A 20235-nucleotide genomic window follows, 5' to 3' on the forward strand; every position below is an offset into this window, starting at 1 on the left:
TGGAGAGCGAAGTGGAGGATATAGTATTAGGCTCCGCATGTCCGTCCGTACGTACGAATTGGAATATCTTAAGAACCGTTGACTAGATTCTTTTCATATTTGGTGCCTAGGTTCATCACAGTATAAGAAAGGTCCAAATCAGGTTTGGTGACTTTGACCTTCATTTCTAGTTCGCAAGGGGACTTTAACATTTTACCTGCATGTTAAGCTATCCAGAACCGTTCACTGGATTTTCTTCATATTCAACACCAAGCTTTATCTAGGGAAGGCGCAGGGCCCAGTCGATTTTGGTGATCTTCACATAATTTTCAAGGTCATGGAGACACTTTGAAGATTTCAGTATGTAAACCTGCATGTTAAGTTATCTCAAGAACCGTTCCCCTGGATTTTATTCATATTCAACACCAAGTTTTAACTAGGGAAGGCGCAGGGCCCAGTTGATTTTGGTGACCTTCACATAATTTTTCTTCATATTTGACACCAAATTTATCGAGAGAAGGCGCAGGGCCCAGTCATTCTTCTTCATAGAGATCGTCCTTGGGGTACATATTATGCATTTTCCGAGCTGAAAATGTCCTGTGACAGTTGTATCAATGTTTTTGAATAAAAATATTGTACAATAAATAAAATCTTTTTATTTATTATACGGCCCCCACCTCGTGGAGTTACCTCCTGTTGCGCATGCGCACCAACTGGGTAAGCACCTAGGCCCGTATCATCATTCCTTCTGCTGTCACTGCCTTGTAAAGACGCATGTGTCGAGCAGAGCTGTACTCTTGTGAACTAAAGAGAATAATGTCTGAGACGCCACCACCTGTATGTATGGTCTTTATTTTGTCCTTGAAAGGAACAGTAAAGCTTTGCGGTCGGTTGTTTCATAATTGTGACTTTGTATTAATTATTTATGCTAGCACTTTCACGTGCTTTACGCACGTGTTGCTATTCCATGGTGGGAAGTTTAGCGTGCCACGTGGTTGTAATATTGCATTTGAACCAACTATTTCTTCCCGTGGTCGCATTCACGTTATTTTTCAATGTTTCTACGTGTATCTTAGGCTGCTGGTCCGCTGTTAGCTACATGCTTGCTGGTTGCTTTCAGGCGTTTTCTTCATGTTCGGTCTGCGGGCAAAGTATCCCCCGGGCCGACCGCCATGATAAGTGTATCGTGTGCCTTGAGAAAACCGACCATATCACGGACACTTGCGAGATCTGTATGGGTTTCTCCCCCCGGGCCCAGAAGAGACGGGCGGCCGACTTCCTATTCTATAGGGAGATGCGTGAGGCGGGAGGGGAATTGACCAGGGTCCCCCCGTCCAAAGCAAAAAAGCCTAAAAGTAAAGGCAGAAAGTCGCGCAGTCAGTCGCCTTCCACTGCTCCTAGTAGCGGATTTGATATGTCTCTGATTACTCAGTTATTCCAGCAGCACATGGACTCGGTGAAGTCCCTTGTTCACGAGTCGGTTGGAGGTCTCCGCCAGGAGTTCCTCGCCCACTCGGAGCAGGGTACGGAGAGTCTGGGGGTGGAATCGCCGAGCCCGGCTCGATCCCTCGGCCTTGAGGCGTCTGTCGATCCGTTGCCTCTGGCTTCGGGTCCGGACGCCTTGGCTGCCCCAGAGGGGGGAGGCTTCGCTCCCAGTCCCCCTCTCGGAATTGGCGCAGGGTCCGTTGAGGATTCCTGGGGTTCCGGTCTCTGCGCCGTCCCGCCCCATGAGAGCGGAGGCACCAGTTCTGCCTGGTCTGCCTCCAGCGTCTCGGGACCGGGGTTCGTGCGTGATGGCAGGTGCTGACGCGGGGCGCTCTGTCTGTTCTTCCCTCTCCTCTGTGACTGGTGCTAGGCCGCCCACCGGGTCGGGGTTCGGGTCCTCTTCGCGAGGAGACCCAGCCTCGGACTCGGGCTCGGGCGACGAGTCCATGGACACTGGGGAGGTTGAGGAGCAGGAGGGTGCCTTCCGTTTTTCGTCGGCTCTGAGGGAAGTCCGGCAGCGCATTGCCGAGTTCCTTCCCCAGGCCGCGGTGCCTACCAGCCGCTCGGACTCGACTGAGTTCCGCTTGCCAGGCGAGGCGTTTGCCCCTCGGCAGCCTACGCAGACGCTGCTCCGCATTCTGCCGTCCTTGGTGCAGGACGTGGTCGATCCCCTCCTGTCTGGGTCCCGCCTCCGTTTCGACTTGCCTGAGCTTGTCCGGAGGTACCAGCTGGGGGAAGATTCCCTGTTCGCTGTACCAATGGTCGACATATGTGTTTTCACTTCGGTCGCCCTGGGGGGAGGCTCGGCTTCCTCCGGAGCAGCTCCGGCTGCCAGGCAAGGGCGTTTGACACCACCTTTTGCCCTCGCGGGCGCCCCCCTGCTGCATGCGTACCGGACCTACGAGGAGGTCTACCGGAACGCTATGCAGCAGGTGCGGGTAGTGGTCCACGAGGCCTACCTCTCCTCGATCCAGAGGTCGGCCCTGGAGGCGGAGGGGCACGCTGGAGACGTGTCTCCGCATGTCGTTCTGCTCCGTCAACTGTCCGAAGTCCAGGCACACCTCGCGCGCGACTCTTTGCGGTCGGCTGCGTCGACGGTGATGTGCGCAGTCATGGGGATGCGCAAGCTGTGGCTGTCGACGTCTCGGTACTCGGCTGCTACACAGCAGACCTTGCTGGCCCTCCCCTACCGTCTGGGAGCGACGCTGTTTCCTGGGGCACAGCAGGTCATCCGGGAGGCTGCCGCTGCAGCTACCTCCTTCAAGGACTCTAAGGCCTTGTTGGAGCACCCGCGGGCTTCTCGCCCCCGCGCTCCCGTTCCGACTTCCTCCGCCGGGGTGCAGCCTACATCCGAGTCTGCTGGCTGGCTTCGGCCGCTAGGCAGGGGTAGGCGGAGGAGCCGTCCCGCCAAGGGTAAGGGCAAAGAGCAGTCCTCTTCGACTGGCTCCCAGCCTTTTCGCGGGCGCGGGAGGTCTGCCTCGACCTCCCGTTAACCCATCAGGCTGTAGCACAAGACGTGTGTCACTCCCAGTCAGCTCCGCTACTCGGGACCACTCACGCTCTTACCCAACGTCCCAGTGGGAGGCCACCTCTCTCTATTCCTGCCGGAGTGGGAGAAGGCTACCAGCAACCCTTGGGTGCTGTCCACCGTCAGTGTCGGCCATTTACCACTGTGGAAGCGAGGTCCGCCCGACTTCACCGGCATACGCCGCACTCCGGTGCCGTCATGTCAGGCAAGGGCGGACATACTGCGCGACGAAGTCCAGGCTTTGCTGGACAAGTCCGCAATCGAGCGCATACCACCGGGCGAGGAACAGGCGGGATTTTACTCCACATACTTCCTCGTTCCGAAGAAAGACGGCGGGTTCCGTCCCATTCTCAACCTCAAGGGGTTGAATCGCATGCTCGAAGTTCCATCCTTCAAGATGGAGACACTGGGCGCCGGGTGATCTCCTCTGTTCAGCCCGGCGATTGGCTCACGTCAATCGACCTCAAGGATGCGTATCTGCATGTGCCCATACATCCATCGTTCAAGCAGTACCTTCGGTTCTCTTACGACGGGATGCATTACCAGTTCACGGTGCTCCCCTTCAGCATATCCACTGCCCCCAGGGTGTTCACCAAGCTCATGTTAGTCCCGGTTACCCTCGCTCGCTCGCAAGGAAGGCGTTGTTACCCTTACCTCGACGACTGGTTGCTCGGTGCACTAACACAGCCAGCGAGCCTAGATTCTACTCACAAGGTGATAGACATTCTAGTACGACTGGGGTGGATCATCAACCTCAAGAAATCCGACCTGGTACCCACCCAGGACTTGGTTTTTCTCGGGGCGAGGTTCCAAAAACACAAGGATCTTGTTTCCTTGTCGCCCGACCGGGTCACCAGAGTACGGGAGATGGTGTCCACCCAGCTGTCCACCCAGCCAGCTCGGCTGCTTGTGCTACTGGCACCGTTTTGGCCGTCACAGAGCTGGTTTCCGGTAATTCTCAGGTTTCTGGCTCAGCCTCCTGTTCTATTACCTTTGCGACCGGACATTCTCACTCAGAACGGAGCGCCACACCCCAATCCAACGATTCAGTGGGTGGCTTGGCCTCTGCCAGGTCTAACCTCGAAGCACGCGGAATTCCTGCAGCAGTTGCAGACACAATTCTGGCTTCGAGGCGGGATTCGACAAACGTTCAGTACAAGGATAGGTGGTCCCGCTATGCGCGCTGGTGTTCAGATAGGGGGATTGCAGATCCCTTTTCTGCGGATTTAGTCCGAGTATTGGAGTTTTGCAAGCTCGTTTGGAAGAAGGCCTGGCGGCCGACCATTCATTCGTGGCTACTCCACCGCTATTTCCACTTTTCACACCCCTGTCGATGGTGCTCTTCTGGGGCAGCACCCTCTCGTACAGCGCTTTTTAGCTGGCATGGATCGGGTTCGGCCTGCTGTCAGGCGAACCAGCCCACCTTGGGATTTGTCAATTGTGCTCGATTGGCTGTCCGGTCCAACTTTCTCACACCTATGGGCTATTTCCATTCAGTTGTTCACTTGGAAGGCTGTATTTCTGGTGGCGGTAACATCTGGGCGTAGGGTCGGCGATTTACATGCTATGTCGTCCGACCCGGCGCTGACTGTGTTTCACACTGATCGTGTCAGCATTCGCCTCCCGGATACTTACCGCCCGAAGGTCGATCACGCTTTCCATGTGACAGCTCCTATCGAACTTCCCACTCTTACCCAGCCTTCCACATCGGGGACCTCTCCTACGAGCACTCACCCGTTGGATGTCCGTAAGACTCTCAAGGTCTATATCAAACGAACACAGGGAATCCGTACGGGTACCCAGCTGTTCTGTTGTTATGGTGGCGGGAAGGCTGGTGTGCCAGCGAGCAAGCAGACTTTGTCTCGCTGGCTGGTCTCGGTCATTTGTGCTGCGTATCAGGCTAAGGGCAAGCCTCCCCCTGAGGGGTTGAAGGCTCACTCGGTCAGGGCAGTAGCCGCATCAAAAGCTTTTGCATCGGCACTCCCCATTGAAGAGATCTGCTCTGCCGCTATTTGGAGCCGGCCTAGCACGTTTATTCGGCACTATCAGCTCGATACACATTCCCGTAATCGTGCGAGCTTTGGCCGTTCTGTTCTCTCCAGTGGACAGTGTCCTGCCACCCTGACCGAGTGAGTCTTGGTTCATTGGTTTTGTTGACGCTGCTGTTCAATACTGTGTTTTTATTGACATATCCGCTGCTGGGTGTATAACCTCCTTTCGATCCTCTTCGGAGATTCTGGTCGGTAGTGAGCGTTTTTTCCCCCCTACGGTGCTCTCTAATCGACACAAGGTGGGTGGGGTTTTTGTTTACATTCGCACCATGTGCGAATTCTTATGCTAACCTGCGAGGTCGTCTCTGAGTACTATTCCTCCCTGTCAGTTCCCCTCCCATAATGCCTCTCGCGGAAGCGCAAACGGGGACATGTGACAGGTGAGTGATTATGGCGTCTGTTACATTTTTCAATTCACGATCGCTATTTGTGTGTGCTTTGACAGAATTCCCTCCTCCCTGGCCTCCGGTCTTTGGGAGTCTGTGTTTATGCATAATATGTACCCCAAGGACGATCTCTATGAAGAAGAATTAACCAAACCTGAGGAGGTTTTAAATTCTTCGAAGAGAGTCGTCCTTGGGGTAGGGCCTCCCGCCTCCCCGCAATTCTGTTCACTGATTTATTCAGCAGAAGGATTGATGATACAGGCCTAGGTGCTTACCCAGTTGGTGCGCATGCGTAACTGGATGTAACTCCACGAGGTGGGGGCCGTATAATAAATAAAAAGATTTTATTTATTGTACAATATTTTTATTCAAAAACATTGATACAACTGTCACAGAACATTTTCAGCTCGGAAAATGCATAATATGTACCCCAAGGACGACTCTCTTCGAAGAATTTAAAACCTCTTCAGGTTTGGTTAAATTTTGGTGACCTTCACTTAATTTTCAAGGTCACGGCGACACTTTGAAGATTTCAGCATCTTAAACTGCATGTTAAGATTGTCAGCGAGATATCTCAAGAACAGTTCACTTGATTTTTTTCAAAGACTTTCAAGACTTCCCTTGAATGTTTTTCAATAAGCAATTTCTTTATTACTATTTTTGCATATTTCATACACTAAGACATTAATGTCAAGGTCAAAGTGAGTCTTGAAAATATTTGTGCATTTGAACAACTACAGAACAAGATATCAAGAGAGGTGGACTGGTCATGTTTTTGTTTACATTTAACTTCATCTTAAATTACAACCTTCACTTTCATTACTTTGTAAGTTTGATTTGATAACTTGCGGCGGGGGATTATGTCACCTTAGTGACAATGCTTGTTATTTCTTGCATTAGGGAATTGTCAAAAAATAATACGAGAACTTGTCTTTAGTTCAGTGTTTTAACATGAAATGTCAAACCTTAATAAACATGTACTTGAAAGTGTGCTAACGCTCTTCTACTTTATTTGTGTACCATCACAGAGAGTTCATCATCTATGTGGTGAAGTTCTTCGGCCAGTCGCTGCAGTACGGCAACCAATACATCTACCAGTCCATGCCACGCCTCCTCAGTCTCTGGCTAGACTACGGCACCACAGTCGTCGAGTCTGAGAAGAAGGAACGTGGGAAGAACTCACAGAAACTGCAGGCACAGCGAACCATTCTCAGCAGAATCAACAAGGTTTGCATCAGTGTGCATTATAAATCTACATTGTTTATATTAGTACAGATCCATTTAAGTCCAGATAGGAACAAGAGGTGACTAACACGGTCAGGTTGTCTGGCCTGCTGACTTAGTTAATGCATGTCATTGTGTCCCAATTCATGTAATGTAAAAAAATGTTTAACATTGTCCTATTGTCAAGATGTCACTGAAGAAAGAGCTAGAGTGATTTCCTCACCCTGGCACGGCTGTAAGTTCTTTTAAAGGAAGAATGGTTGATATTGGAAACTATTTCCATGCATTGCTGTGATGCTGAACAAGTATGCCAGTAAGTTTGCCAACAGGTATGGTTCCACACTGAAGGGATCCTAAACAGGTGTGATTCTACTCTGATATAATGCTCATTAAGTATGTTCCACTGTCACAGATTATCTCTTCACTGGGTCGTCAGCTGCAGCCGTACCAGTTCTTCACAGCCTTCCCCCAGCTAATCTCACGTATCTGCCACGCCCACCCTGATGTGTTTCAACAGTTACAGGTGTGTGACTGTAGGGACTCCTGTTTTGTCAGCTGCTTCCACAGGCCAGCAACTAGATATATAACAACTGTTTGCTGTTACTCTATTTCCCTGAACAAGGCTTTAAATATAAAGATGTTGAAACTACACAACAGAATACACACCCACACCCACACCCACACCCACACCCACACCCACACCCACACCCCCACACCCCACACCCAACACCCAACACCCCACACCCCACACCCCAGAAAAGTATGTTCAAAAGGCTACAAAAATAGATCTTTAAGTATTCGGAAAGTTAGTGAGAGTAATAAGAATTATCTGTACCTTACATTCTTAGATGTTATCTTCAGAGACAATATATTTTAGAAATGATTGGTTCAAGGATATCATGTCTCATTTGTTACAAAAAGTGTGTGTATATTGAGGGGGCGGTGGGGTAGCCTTGTGGTTAAAGCGTTGGCTCGTCACGCCGAAGACCCGAGTTCGAATCCCCACATGGGTACAATGTGTGAAGCCCATTTCTGGTGTCCCCCGCCGTGATGTTGCTGGAATATTGCTAAAAGTGGCGTAAAACCAAACTCAGTCAGTCAGTCAGTCAGTGTGTATATTGTATTGTCTTATAAATACCACTATGCATGTTTTCTCCCCCAGGACCTGATTGCCAGTGTGCTGGTGCTGTACCCACAGCAGGCCATGTGGATGTTGATGGCGGTGTCAAAGGTGGGTGTCACAACACACATTCCTTCTTGTTAAAGTGCTGAGCTCAGTTAGGTGGTAAACATTGCCAATCCACAGTAGCATGACACATCGACAGATTTGGGTCTACACATTCCATTCCTTTGTAGGATTTGACTTTTACAACCTGAACAACTGTATTTATTTCAGCTTGTATTTATCACATTTTTGGTTGTCCAATATTCTTGTGTTCTAATTGTACATCTCCTCACAGGAGAGAATCATCCTCCAGTTCTTTTGTCTGGGATCCTGCTATTGATCAGGTCATTGAAAGCGCTCCAGCTTTGGCCATAATGTGTGTGATGCAGATCTTGTCAACATGCTGTTCTGCAGCCTGTTGTGGACACTGTAGCCACTCTCAACACCCAAATGAGTTGCACCTTAATCTCAATAGAAGAGACTTCATATGGTTTTGCTTAGTGGTGGTCCAATTAATTGAAACAATTGAAGATTGGTCGCAGTGACCAAACGACCATACAATCAATCACATTTTCTCATAATCAAACATAAACAATTTTGGAGCTACTGTTTTAATGTTTGAAACACTTGACGATGGAACATACCTTAGAAATTGTCAGGGCCTGAAAACGTGTTTGATTCCTAGAAAACTCAGTTCACCTACTGAAAATTCATCACTGAATATTTCTTGAAAAACCCAGGAAGTTTATGTTCATGATATATTAATCATCACTTTAAGGAAGCAAGTTGCATCATTTTACATTGGGTTTGACATTTGCAAATGCAATTTGCAAGTTTCTAACTAAAAAAACCTAAAACAACAACAGAGAACCATGTTATCCTTACCTGCAAAAACACCCTGAATAATAAAATCTGAAAAATGACGCTGACCAATTGTTTTCGATGATTGCTCGTAGGTAATGAACCAATCATCAGTTGTGTGATTTGAACCAATTCCCTACACTAGTTTTGCTAGAACGTGTCCGTAAATGATGCTTCTCCTATTTCCAACCGTAACCTTAATGACCCCAACTGGGTGCCATATTCTGTTTGTTACCAACAAGAGGGTGTTTGCTGATTTTCTACTCTACCTTTGTGAATCTGGAAATCTGCTTGTATGTGGCAGTGATCAATCTTATTCCTGCTACAAACTTGCCATATTTACAACTGGAAGACAAGTTCTTGATGAACCTCATTTGCTATGTGTTTAAAAACAGTGTGTAAAAATTAAAGTAACCTGTATGACTAAAAATGATTTCTCCTTCTTTCAGTCTTCCTATGCGATGAGAGTCAAGAGATGTCAACAGATCTTTTCCACATCAAAGTAAATATACAACTGTTTGGCTTTAATTCTTAGTTACTGGATTGACGTCACCTCCCCTCTTCTCAATGCTGTAATCCTGATCGCAGAAACTAGTGTCATATGGATACATATGTCATATATGACTCTGTGTTAAAGAGAGTGACAGAGGCCCAATCATAGCAATGTGTTTGAAGGATTTTCTGTGACCAGATTCGTGTCAGTGTATCACTGACAAAATGTTTGCCCTCTTTAAGTGACATGTAGAAGTTTGAATGATGAAGAAAGGAGACAATTCGGTGTAATATACAGCTTCTTTGTTCAATGAATGCGATGGTTCGGTATGTTTTTTTTAGCAATTGAATATCTACTCCAAAACATCACATTCACTGTAATAAAGAAATTGGCAAGCCATAGAATTATCTCCCTTGACAAAATCGTCTTTGACTCTCAGCACTGTTAATGATCTGAAGCTGAGACCTGCACCTATTAATTTGTGAAATGGAAATGAGTAATTGTCAAGATGTCATCAACAATTTTAACTGATAAACATGCTACATTTGCATTGATTTTTGTCATGCTTGCAGCTATCTTTTTTTTTTCCTGGGATGGAATATATTTCTGATCCATTCTCATTGTGTTGACATTCTGAACACTTCTGTTTGTGTTAAGTAAAGTGTGGTAGTAAGAATTGAGTGAGTTTAGGTTTGCACCGTCTTTAGCAGTATTCCAGGAATATAATGGCCGAGGACACCAGAAATAGGATTCACATATTCTACCAATGTGGGGAATCGAACCCAGGTCGGCGTGACGGCGACCACTTTACCACTAGGCTACCCCACCACCCCTGTAGTAGGAAGTGTCGGTAGGAATAGCAAAGATCGATGTTTCATTGTTGGTTTATGCAAGTGATGCCGCCATATAGCTGGAATATTGCGGAGTGCGGCGTAAAACTAAACTCACTCACTCACTTATGCAAGTGATGATACACAACTGACTGTCTGTTTTGTGCAGGGAGAACAATCCGGATCTACACAAGTTCATCCAGGTGAGTACATTATATGTTTGCAAGTGTCATGTTTGGATATTTGATCATGTGTCATCCATAATTTTTAGTACTGTCAAACTTCTTTATTATTACCTTTCAAACTTTTTGTAAATATGATTAAATTTCAGGTGACTAGACTGATTGAGTATCTTCATATCCTTCTTACCCAGATTGCTCATAATATCAATCTCAGGATTGGCTAGTTCATACTTAGTTACATACATGCTGCTGGGAGTCGGTGGGGTAGCCTAGTGGTTAAAGCGTTGGCTCGTCACGCCGAAGACCCGGGTTCGATTCCCCACCTGGGCACAATGTGTGAAGCCCATTTCTGGTATCCGCCGCCGTGATATTGCTTGAATATTGCTAGAAGCGGCATAAAACTAAACTCAGTCAGTCAGACATGATGCTGGGATAAGCTGGAATATTGGTGCTAAACAGCATTCAGTAACTTTGAGAACATTTTGTGAGACCACTTCGTTGAGTTTATCAACCTAGTAGGTGACTAGTATTTCAAATGAAACGTTTCTTGTTTTCCCAGGATGCAACTAGACTGACGGAGCGACTGCTGGAGTTGTGTGAGAAGAACTATGGGCAGTCCACCACACTGAGCATGTCCACACACTTCAAACCCCTGAAGAGACTACTGGAGGACGAGTGAGTACTGCCAGTTGTCTGTGTGGTGAACTGTGTTACAGTGTATACTCCATCAAAATCCTTTTGGGCAAACCAAACAGGACCCGTTAAAATTTGCAGATAATGAGAAATTAACTTCAGTGAACTTCATGGTCACATGATAATCAAAGGTTTTCACATCCTAAACAGCAGGTTGAAATGATTTCCAGTTACCCAGATGTTTTAACATTCTCACATAACTCAACTCCTGTATGAACCATGGATTAACATAGCCAGATTCCTGAACAGCTGGGTACATTTGTAATCAATTTATTAAAATGTTATTGCAGAAACTTCAGTTCTATTCTGCTGCCTCTTCAATCTGCCATGACGGTCAAGTTGCCCAATGTCCAGGGTGTAGCATCCAACCACAATGCTTTCCCAGACACACAGGTCTACATCAAGGGCTTTGACGACACAGTAAGTCGACATAGTTCCTGAATTGATTTCACTATTTGCCTACAGGTGTCTCTGTCTTTCTAACCCGTCCATGAACCAAAAGCAAACCTGTTTTGTGTATACAACATTTTCAGACAGGTGAGACCATAAAGGCAAACGTTATCTAGATCAAAGATTGGTGAGGCCAAACTGTCCTCATCAATCACTGTATGGTCACTATCTCAGGTGCAACAAAAGCTGAGAAGAAATTTTAAAGATCTTTCAGTGTACATGTCTTTCTTTAAGACAGGATATAACCGGTTTATTGGACAAGGTACTGGATTTCTCCTGTTTGTTTTACTTGATTTTGAACTGCACATTTCCAGATTGAAATCCTGCCATCATTACAAAGACCTAAGAAGATTACCCTGATTGGCAGCGATGGCAAATTCTACAACATGATGTGTAAACCAAAGGATGATCTGCAAGGACTGCAGGCTGATGGAATTCAATACTATAGTGAACAAGTTCCTTCGAAAAGGATCCTGAATCAAGAAGAAGAAATCTTCATATCAGAACTTACGTAAGTGTTTGCTGAATACCCTCCATCCTCTTCATTTTATGGCACACATAAATCATTTCCAAGCAAATTGCATTCTCTTTGAAGTTGTTTGTATGTCAGTTGGGTTGTTTTCATTATTATGTTATTTGGTAGATTTTCAATGTTTTAATGTCATTATTTTTTGGTAGGAGTTTGAATGCACATTTTTTCCCATTTACAAATCCAGTCATCTGATTCAATCATCCACTCGTCCAATCTCCACATCAGTCATCTCATTCAATCATCCAGTCAGTTCATTCACTTATCCCATTCACTCATCCAATCATCTCAACCCGTGAAGGTACGGGTTAGACTATAGATCTTCAGCGACCCATGCTTGTCGTAAGAGGCGACTAACGGGATTGGGTGGTCAGGCTCGCTGATTTGGTTGACACATATCATCGGTTCCCAATGGCGCAGATTGATGCTCATGCTGTTGATCACTGGATTGTCTGGTCTAGACTCGATTATTTACAGACCGCTGCCATATAGTTGGAATATTGCTGAGTGCGGCGTAAAAATAAACTCACTCACTCACTCACCCCAATCATCTCATTCAATCATCCACTCATCCAATCTCCACATCAGTCATCTCATTCACTCATCCAATTGTCTGCAGGTAAGGCCAAACACATCCAGATATCCATGCTGGTTGTAAGATGCGAGCAATTGGATTTGGATTTGGTGGTCAGACTGATGGGGCAGGGCTGGATTATCTGGTCTAGACTTGAATACATACAGGCCCGCGTGACAGTACAGGAACATGTATTCTCTCTCATCACGTCTTACTGATGTATCAAATCATACCACTCTTTGACTCACGGATCTGATTACAGACGGTGGTTCCGCTTAATGAAGAGTGTGGACTGCTGGAGTGGGTGAACAACACAAGCGGACTCCGTTTTATCCTCCTCAAGCTGTACAGAGAGAAAGGGATCTACGTCAACGGCAAGGAACTGAAGACCATGATGCCAAGCATACACGCCCAGCTGGAGTAAGTCCTTGATGCGAGAAAAACAATGTCAAAACAGTCAAAACCTTATTTCAAATTCTGACCCCAGTTTCTATACACGGGATTGACTTATGAATTAGAATACTTTAATGCTTTGACTAAGTAATAATCTTTCATATTCATTTGGCCCCTTTCAAAATTATGTTTGATAAAAAATGTGTGGCATTGGCTGCCAGGACAATATCATGAGGATTCAGGTGAGGATGGTTTGAGGGGTCCCGAATTTGAAAAAGAAAAGCACTCCAACATTTAGCTCACAGAATGTTAAAGTGAAGTGTAAAGACATAGTACCTGTTAACGGTTCTGTTTCCAGGACAAAGATGCAGATCTTCCGAGAGAAGTTGCTGCCCCGTCATCCTCCCGTGTTCAATGAGTGGTTTCTGCGGACATTCCCAGACCCAACATCATGGTGAGGACTATCTGATGTTTCTCATCAAGTAATGCTTTGTAAGAAACTAATACCTTGATAGCAGCCATCTGTTGAGAATCAAGTGTAATCTGTGCTTAGTGAGGACTATCTCATGTTTCTCATCCAGTAATGCTTTGTAAGAAACTAATACCTTGATAGCAGCCATCTGTTGAGAATCAAGTGTAATCTTTGCTTGTCTTAAGATCCCACTAAATTAAATATGACGTGATTACAATGTGTAGCTTATGTGACAGTGTATTTGTGCCATAATGGCTTGGATCTTCACCCTTACTGTCAACCATTGGTGTACCTGGTCAGTTGTCATGGTGAGTGAAGGAGTGATTACTGCCTAATGCCTCATCCACATTCTTTACAGCAAGCAGTCATGGTGATACAATTTGATTACTGAAAACTCTGAGCTTCAGGACATTTTCTGTCTCGTCCTCATCAATCTCTCTTTCCAGCGACATTTTGAAGTTGCCCTGAAAAGGTTTTGTTATGCGCGAATCCCTTTCTACATGTATATCATCATTATCATCACAAGGAATATTGCTGTCTGTGACATAGATAATCATTCACTCTCAGCCATTCACAGGACAGCACTTCTGCTATTTTGTTTGAGAATGTGAATAACCTCTTGTTTCAGGTACAATGCCCGTCTGGCCTATGCCCGCACGTCTGCTGTGATGAGTATGGTGGGTTACATCCTGGGCCTCGGTGATCGACACGGAGAAAACATTCTGTACGACTCCACCACAGGGGACTGTGTGCATGTAGACTTCAACTGTCTTTTCAATAAGGTACGCAGATAGAAATGTATTTTTCCAGGGTGCCACAGGGCACTCAGATGCTTCGGTATATCCTTGGGAATTAAGGTGTGCCACAGGGCATTTAGATGTTCAGGTATGTTCTTGGGAATTGGTTTAGGTATGTGCTTAGCAAGTATAGTGTGCCACGGCGTCATCATTCTGATCTTTCCCCTGCATGTGAGATGAAACTGGAACACTATTCAAGGAGGTGTTATAATTGACTCACTCACTCCATTCTGGTTGACAATATATGTCATTGTATTTCGTCATAAGTTTTGCACTCAAATCATGTAACTTAGTTGTGTTGTAAACAATGCTTTGGAATATCTAAAGATAAATTTTGTCAAGACATTGTACAGTTTATCAAAAATGCTATCTGAAATAACATCAGTTATCCAAATAGAATAATTTGATTTTGCTTCAGTTATCTAACGGGGCGGTGGAGTAGCCTAGTGGTTAAAGCATTGGCTCGTCATGCCGAAGACCCGGGTTCAATTCCCCACATGGGTACAATTTGTGAAGCCCATTTCTGGTGTCCCCTCGCCGTGATGTTGCTGGAATATTGCTAAAAGCAGCGTAAAACCAAACTCAGTCAATCAGTCAGTTATCTAACAAAAACTTATTATGAACTGATGATTACAACAAAGTTCATATTGGTCCGAGCCACTATCTTTTCGTCAACATTCAGATTACAAACTGCATTTATGACACACTTAGATTTGTGGTCCCTTCAAGTTAGTTTTAACCATTGTTTACTGTATTTGTTTGTTGCAATAATTAATGTAGACAAAGACTAGACTGATGTATTTTAATGGTCATTCTGTTGTGTTTGGACAGGGTGAAACATTTGAGTGGCCAGAACGGGTGCCCTTCGATTGACCCACAACATGGTCGGCGCTCTGGTAAGAACAGCTTTCTGTAACATCATTTCTTAATATTGTAATAAATAGTAAGTCTTAATATGTAAGTCTTGTTTGGTGGGAACTGGTAAGGTTTGTAAGTTGTAACAGTAAACTACTTGCTACATACAGTCAGTACAAACATTCTTATTTCATGACTTTAGCAACTTGAAGGTTATTTGTCTTTAGTTATCTGTAAAGTTCACCCTGCAGAAAATGGATACCCGGTGGGATAAGTCATGTGACTGTTAATCTTCTAGTGCCTTGAGTTATCCGGGGTAATAATAATCCTGCGCTATGAGCATGTTTTCAGTGTGGATTTGGCGCAATATAAATGTACTAATTATTATTATAATTATTATCCCCCGCAACGCGTTTTGCGGGGGGTATTAAATTGGACTCCGTCCTCCTCCGTCCGTCCACATTTGTCTTTTCCGGAGCAGAACTCTAAAACCGTTCAATATTTCTTCACCGAACTTGGCACATACATGGATCTGGTGGTGTACTGGTGCCTTTTGGTAGTTTTGGAATTCTGAATTAAATATTTTAGGCATTTTCCATGGCAACAAGTTCAACTTTGACTGAAATTAGTGGTAGTGCTCTTTTCCTGAGCAGAAGTCTAAAACCGTTCAATATTTCTTCACCAAACTTGGCACATAGATAGATCTGGTGGTGTACTGGTGCCTTTTGGTAGTTTTGGAATTCTGAATAAAATATTTTTGGCGTTTCCATGGCAACAAGTTTGACAGCCTGAAATTGTGGTAGTGCTCTTTTCCGGAGCAGAACTCTAAAACTGTTCACTATTTCTTCACCAAACGTGGCACATAGATAGATCTGGTGGTGTACTGGTGCCTTTTGGTAGTTTTGGAATTCTGAATAAAATATTTTTGGCGTTTCCATGGCAACAAGTTTGACTTAGCCTGAAATTGTAGTAGTGCTCTTATCCGGAGCTGAACTCTAAAACTGTTCACTATTTCTTCACCAAACTTGGCACATAGATAGATCTGGTGGTGTACTTGTGCCTTTTGGTAGTTTTGGAATTCTGAATAAAATATTCATGGCGTTTCCATGGCAACAAGTTTGACTTAGACTGAAATTTGTGGTTGTGCTCTTTTCTGGAGCAGAACTCTAAAACCGTTCAATGTTTCTTCACCAAACTTGGCACATAGATTGGTCTGGTGGTGTACTGGTGCCTTTTGGTAGTTTTGAAATTCTGAATAAAATATTTTTGGCATTTCCATAGCAACAAGTTTGACTTAGCCTGAAATTGGTGTTAGTGCTGCTTTCTGGAGCAGAACTTTAAAAACCTTTCAATACTCTCCTTCCACTTTTCTATATACACACCTAAATATTTGACATAATCATAACTCGTAGACATAATCATGAAGAGTATTTTGCCATTGCGGGGGATATTGATGACTTTGTCTTCTTGTTATTATTATAATGTTCCATGAACCACCTGCTTTCTGCATTTCACTTGCCCCTTGAAAAATATCCATGATTGTTTAATGCATGTAATCATCAAATATGATACCCATCTCTACAGGGTCCAATGGGGGTTGAGGGGATCTTCCGACAGGCGTGTGAAGTGACGCTGCGCGTGATGAGGAACCAGATGGACCCTCTCATGAGGTTGGGCTATTTTCACAAATCTATGTCTAAAGATATTTTAAGGTCACTTGGCTGAGAGTCAACTGATCTTTCATCTTGCCATATTGTTGTCTGTCTAAACTTTAGACTGCTCATTTTCACCCTCAAGGAAATGTCGCAGCTATTACATCTGTAGATAGGCACAGGTCACTGATGTCTGATTAATCTTGAACATGACTCTCCTGGTTGCCATACTAAGATCATCAACAAATTGTATATATGGCAAGAACATTGCTTTCGAAATAACACATGTACACATAACATGCTTTGCTGTGTATTGTGAGCATAGGCTCAGTTGCATCCAGAATCTCTTCGACACCACCATCACTGGCAATACTGCCATAACATCAATGTTTAACCTTTAATTTTTGCACTCTGGTCTGTAAGACAGACGTTTCTCTTTGCTTATTTTTCTTCACCTAAGTATGACCTATCTGATCTGTTCTGCTATTTCAGAAATATTTAGATGAACTACAGAGATTGTTGCTGTATATTTTGTAGCTAATCAAAACAATACATCATTGCATCATAACTAGAACTCTAATTGCGGTGTAGTGGTTAAAGCGTTGGCTCGCCGTCACGAAGCGGTTCGATTCCCACATGGGCACAATGTGTTAAGCCCATTTCTGGTGTCCCCTTGCATTGATATTGCTGGAATATTGCTAAAAGCGTAAAACTAAACTCAGTCAGTCAGTCTAATTGAAGGTTTATGTAAAACCACTTGAATCTTGAAACTCTCAAAGTTCCATTACATCAGGGCCATGAATCTTGTTATTTGCTTGTCATCATCTTTAGATTTACAACGGAAGTGCTATTTATTGACAAATATCCATAAATAGTGGTGCCACAAATAGTATTTTGTGAATTATGAACAATGAGAAGTAGTTTTGGATATCTAAAGCCAAGTAAATGATTGGTACTGTATTCCTTGTGTCAGCATCCTGAGGCCCTTCATCTACGATCCCCTGGTAGAATGGAGCAAGCCAGCCAGGGGTCAGAGGTCAAACCCAACAGAATCAGGAGAAATCTCCAATGAACAGGTTTGTTCTTTGATATCATATGCTACTGTCAGATACTGCATCAATGCCTGATGATCAAAATATCACTCTCACTCACTCACTCACGCACTCATTGAACGGGGAAAGTTCCATTTGCATATCTTGTTATCAAACCTGAATACAATGCAGGTTTAGAATATGCTTATGCCTCGCCATCACTCGTGACAAAGAAAACTTGGAACTTGCAATTTGATTTTAAGGAGTTAAGTTTCTGACGCTTATAGAATTGAGTTAAACTCTGGATGGCCGGGGTGTCAGTACTAATATATATAAGTATATTTCATAAAGAACTGAAATTTGTGACATGCTTACGACACAATACGTGAAATCTCTTCCAGGCCATGAGCCATGTCCAGAACATTGAACACCGTCTGAAGGGAATCCTGAAGACCAAGACAAAGCCAAGAGGACTCCCCCCTTTCCATTGAGGGGCATGTCAACTATCTCATTAAGGTATGCTTGTTCAGTTAAGCGGGAATTGCTCGGTGCTTGTATTAAGAGCTGACTGTGCTTGTATTAAGAAGCTAGGAGTGTTTGACAGTCACACGTTTTTTGAAAAGAGACTTGTGAAGGACTTTTACCAAATTTTACATTAACCACATTTGTGTTATATTTGGATTACACTTTCTCAGTAAAGTGCAGATCCTAGCACTCTTCCTGGGTCCCATCTGAGATTCGAATCCACACCATCAGAGTTGGGCACCTAATTGCTAGCACACAAAGTCAGCCATCCAACCCACTGCGGCTTCCATGTGTGTATTCATTAACCACATTGTCCAGTAGTTAGTTTGAAGTGACCAACAGTGCCTTTGTCTGTTCTGTTTTGTTAGTTATTCGTGCATAAATGTGTCCCCACTCACCAGTGGTGTAATGTGATGGTTTTTGTCCGACGTTTGTTAGTATATTTCTACATGTTACTTCTCATATTTATTGCTAATCAATCTATGTGTAGTGTTACTGATATTAAACATTCTTTCTTTTCCAGGAATCAACAGATGAGAAGAACTTGAGTCAAATGTACATTGGTTGGGCTGCGTATCTCTAGAAGTCCGTAGGTCACCGTGACCGAGTGGGTACTGATCATGGATGTCACCCTGAAGAAGATACATGTGGACATTTGACATAACTGGCTCCTTGACATTCTCTTCCCACAGAGGTTACTCCTGTCATATCTTCCTACATAACCTCTGTTCTAATACGACCCTTTCTTGGTGTCAGCGTTCAAGGCTCGTGATTGGAGACAAGCCGATTTAGTTGTGCAATCAGCGACGTTGTTTCAAAAGTGATCATTCGCAAGGCCTCGGTAATTTCCGTATGCTTCGGGAAAACTAGAACCTCTTCCCGAGCGCGATGCGCAAACGTTTCTTCTAGACAGAACTCAGTCATGTAATGGCGTATCAATGGCGTCTCCATCGCCCTCGTTGACAACGGACAAGCTAGCCATTAAACGTCTTGTGTGTAACATCAACACAATTCCCCGGCAGATGGGGGATATTTGTGGCCCCGCATTTGCTTGTGTTAGTCAAATTGAATCTAAGTCGATGTAACACGTGTTCTGATTGGATAGAAAGAAGGGAGATAATTCGTGTTGCGATCTTTTGCCGCTAGGGGATTTTACGAGGACCGGGAAATATGGCCGTATTAGAACAGAGGTTATGTAGGAAGATATGACAGGAGTAACCTCTGTGGGAAGAGAATGGCTCCTTGACTGATAGATGCTGATTTAGACCAGATTTCTTGTAACAGTTTTGTTATTTGTGTTCTTTCACACATCTTACACTAAATCATCATCGGAGATGAGTACTAGGCTTTCTGTTTACTTACTTCTATGTAAATTATTAATTTGTTATCTGTTTTTGAAAAGATGAAACATTTTGTGTTCAGTTTCGAACTTGTGTGATGAGTTACATGACTGGTGTGGCTACAACCGTGTTAGTTATTTTGAAGTACATTTCATTTGTGTTGATTTTGTTTTCCAATAATGATATTTTTCTCTACAAAAGATAACATTAAAACTGCTGGTATAAGAAAGGTTGTCTGTATTTATTTTACCATATTCATCAAAATACATTTTAAAAAAACCAGAAATATGTTTGTCCAGACATTAAGTGGATAACTTATCTCATATGACTAACATCATGTGCTGCAAAATTATAACAGTGCAGACATGGTATGTTTGTTTGGTTATGTATTTGTTTATTTGTTGTTTAATCCCTTGTTTGATGGATGGTCAGCAACCCTTACTTGTTATAAGAGGTATAATGCTTGTAAGAGGCTGCTTATAGGATTGAGTGGCCAGACTCGCTGACTGATTTGATCCAAGACATTCAGTCACTAAGTTTTCTGGTCTACATGTTTATTTATATTTTAAAGGTCCCTGTCATATAGCTGGAAGCATAGGCGTGTGTGTGTGTGTGTGTGTGTGTGCCACCCACCCCTTTGTCCTGAAAGTTTAAATTACCAGTGAAACTTCATGAAAATGAACTGTGCACCAACCCCTTTCTCAAAAAGCTGTATCCGCCCCTGGGAAGGCATGTTAAAC

General features: G+C 44.2%; 1 protein-coding gene across 1 annotated transcript in view; it reads left to right on the forward strand.

Moving 5' to 3' along the window:
- Positions 1-19724, forward strand: part of LOC124275664 (serine/threonine-protein kinase ATR-like) — a 55604-nt gene extending 35880 nt beyond the window's left edge. Inside the window, 21 exon segments of the mRNA XM_046711287.1 lie at positions 6458-6656; positions 7066-7176; positions 7816-7884; positions 9129-9181; positions 10172-10205; positions 10744-10859; positions 11168-11297; positions 11642-11739; positions 11741-11792; positions 11794-11838; positions 12693-12850; positions 13182-13277; positions 13924-14077; positions 14924-14957; positions 14960-14988; positions 16532-16617; positions 17573-17675; positions 18032-18106; positions 18108-18146; positions 18679-18832; positions 19403-19724. Coding sequence (XP_046567243.1) covers positions 6458-6656; positions 7066-7176; positions 7816-7884; positions 9129-9181; positions 10172-10205; positions 10744-10859; positions 11168-11297; positions 11642-11739; positions 11741-11792; positions 11794-11838; positions 12693-12850; positions 13182-13277; positions 13924-14077; positions 14924-14957; positions 14960-14988; positions 16532-16617; positions 17573-17675; positions 18032-18106; positions 18108-18146; positions 18679-18738 — 1741 coding nt within the window. The 3' untranslated portion in view covers positions 18739-18832; positions 19403-19724.
- Positions 19725-20235: the final 511 nt, after the last annotated feature.

This window comes from Haliotis rubra, unplaced genomic scaffold (genome assembly GCF_003918875.1).
Source record: "Haliotis rubra isolate DU_JTF1 unplaced genomic scaffold, ASM391887v1 Scf2002, whole genome shotgun sequence".
Classification (NCBI taxonomy): Eukaryota; Metazoa; Mollusca; class Gastropoda; order Lepetellida; family Haliotidae; genus Haliotis; species Haliotis rubra.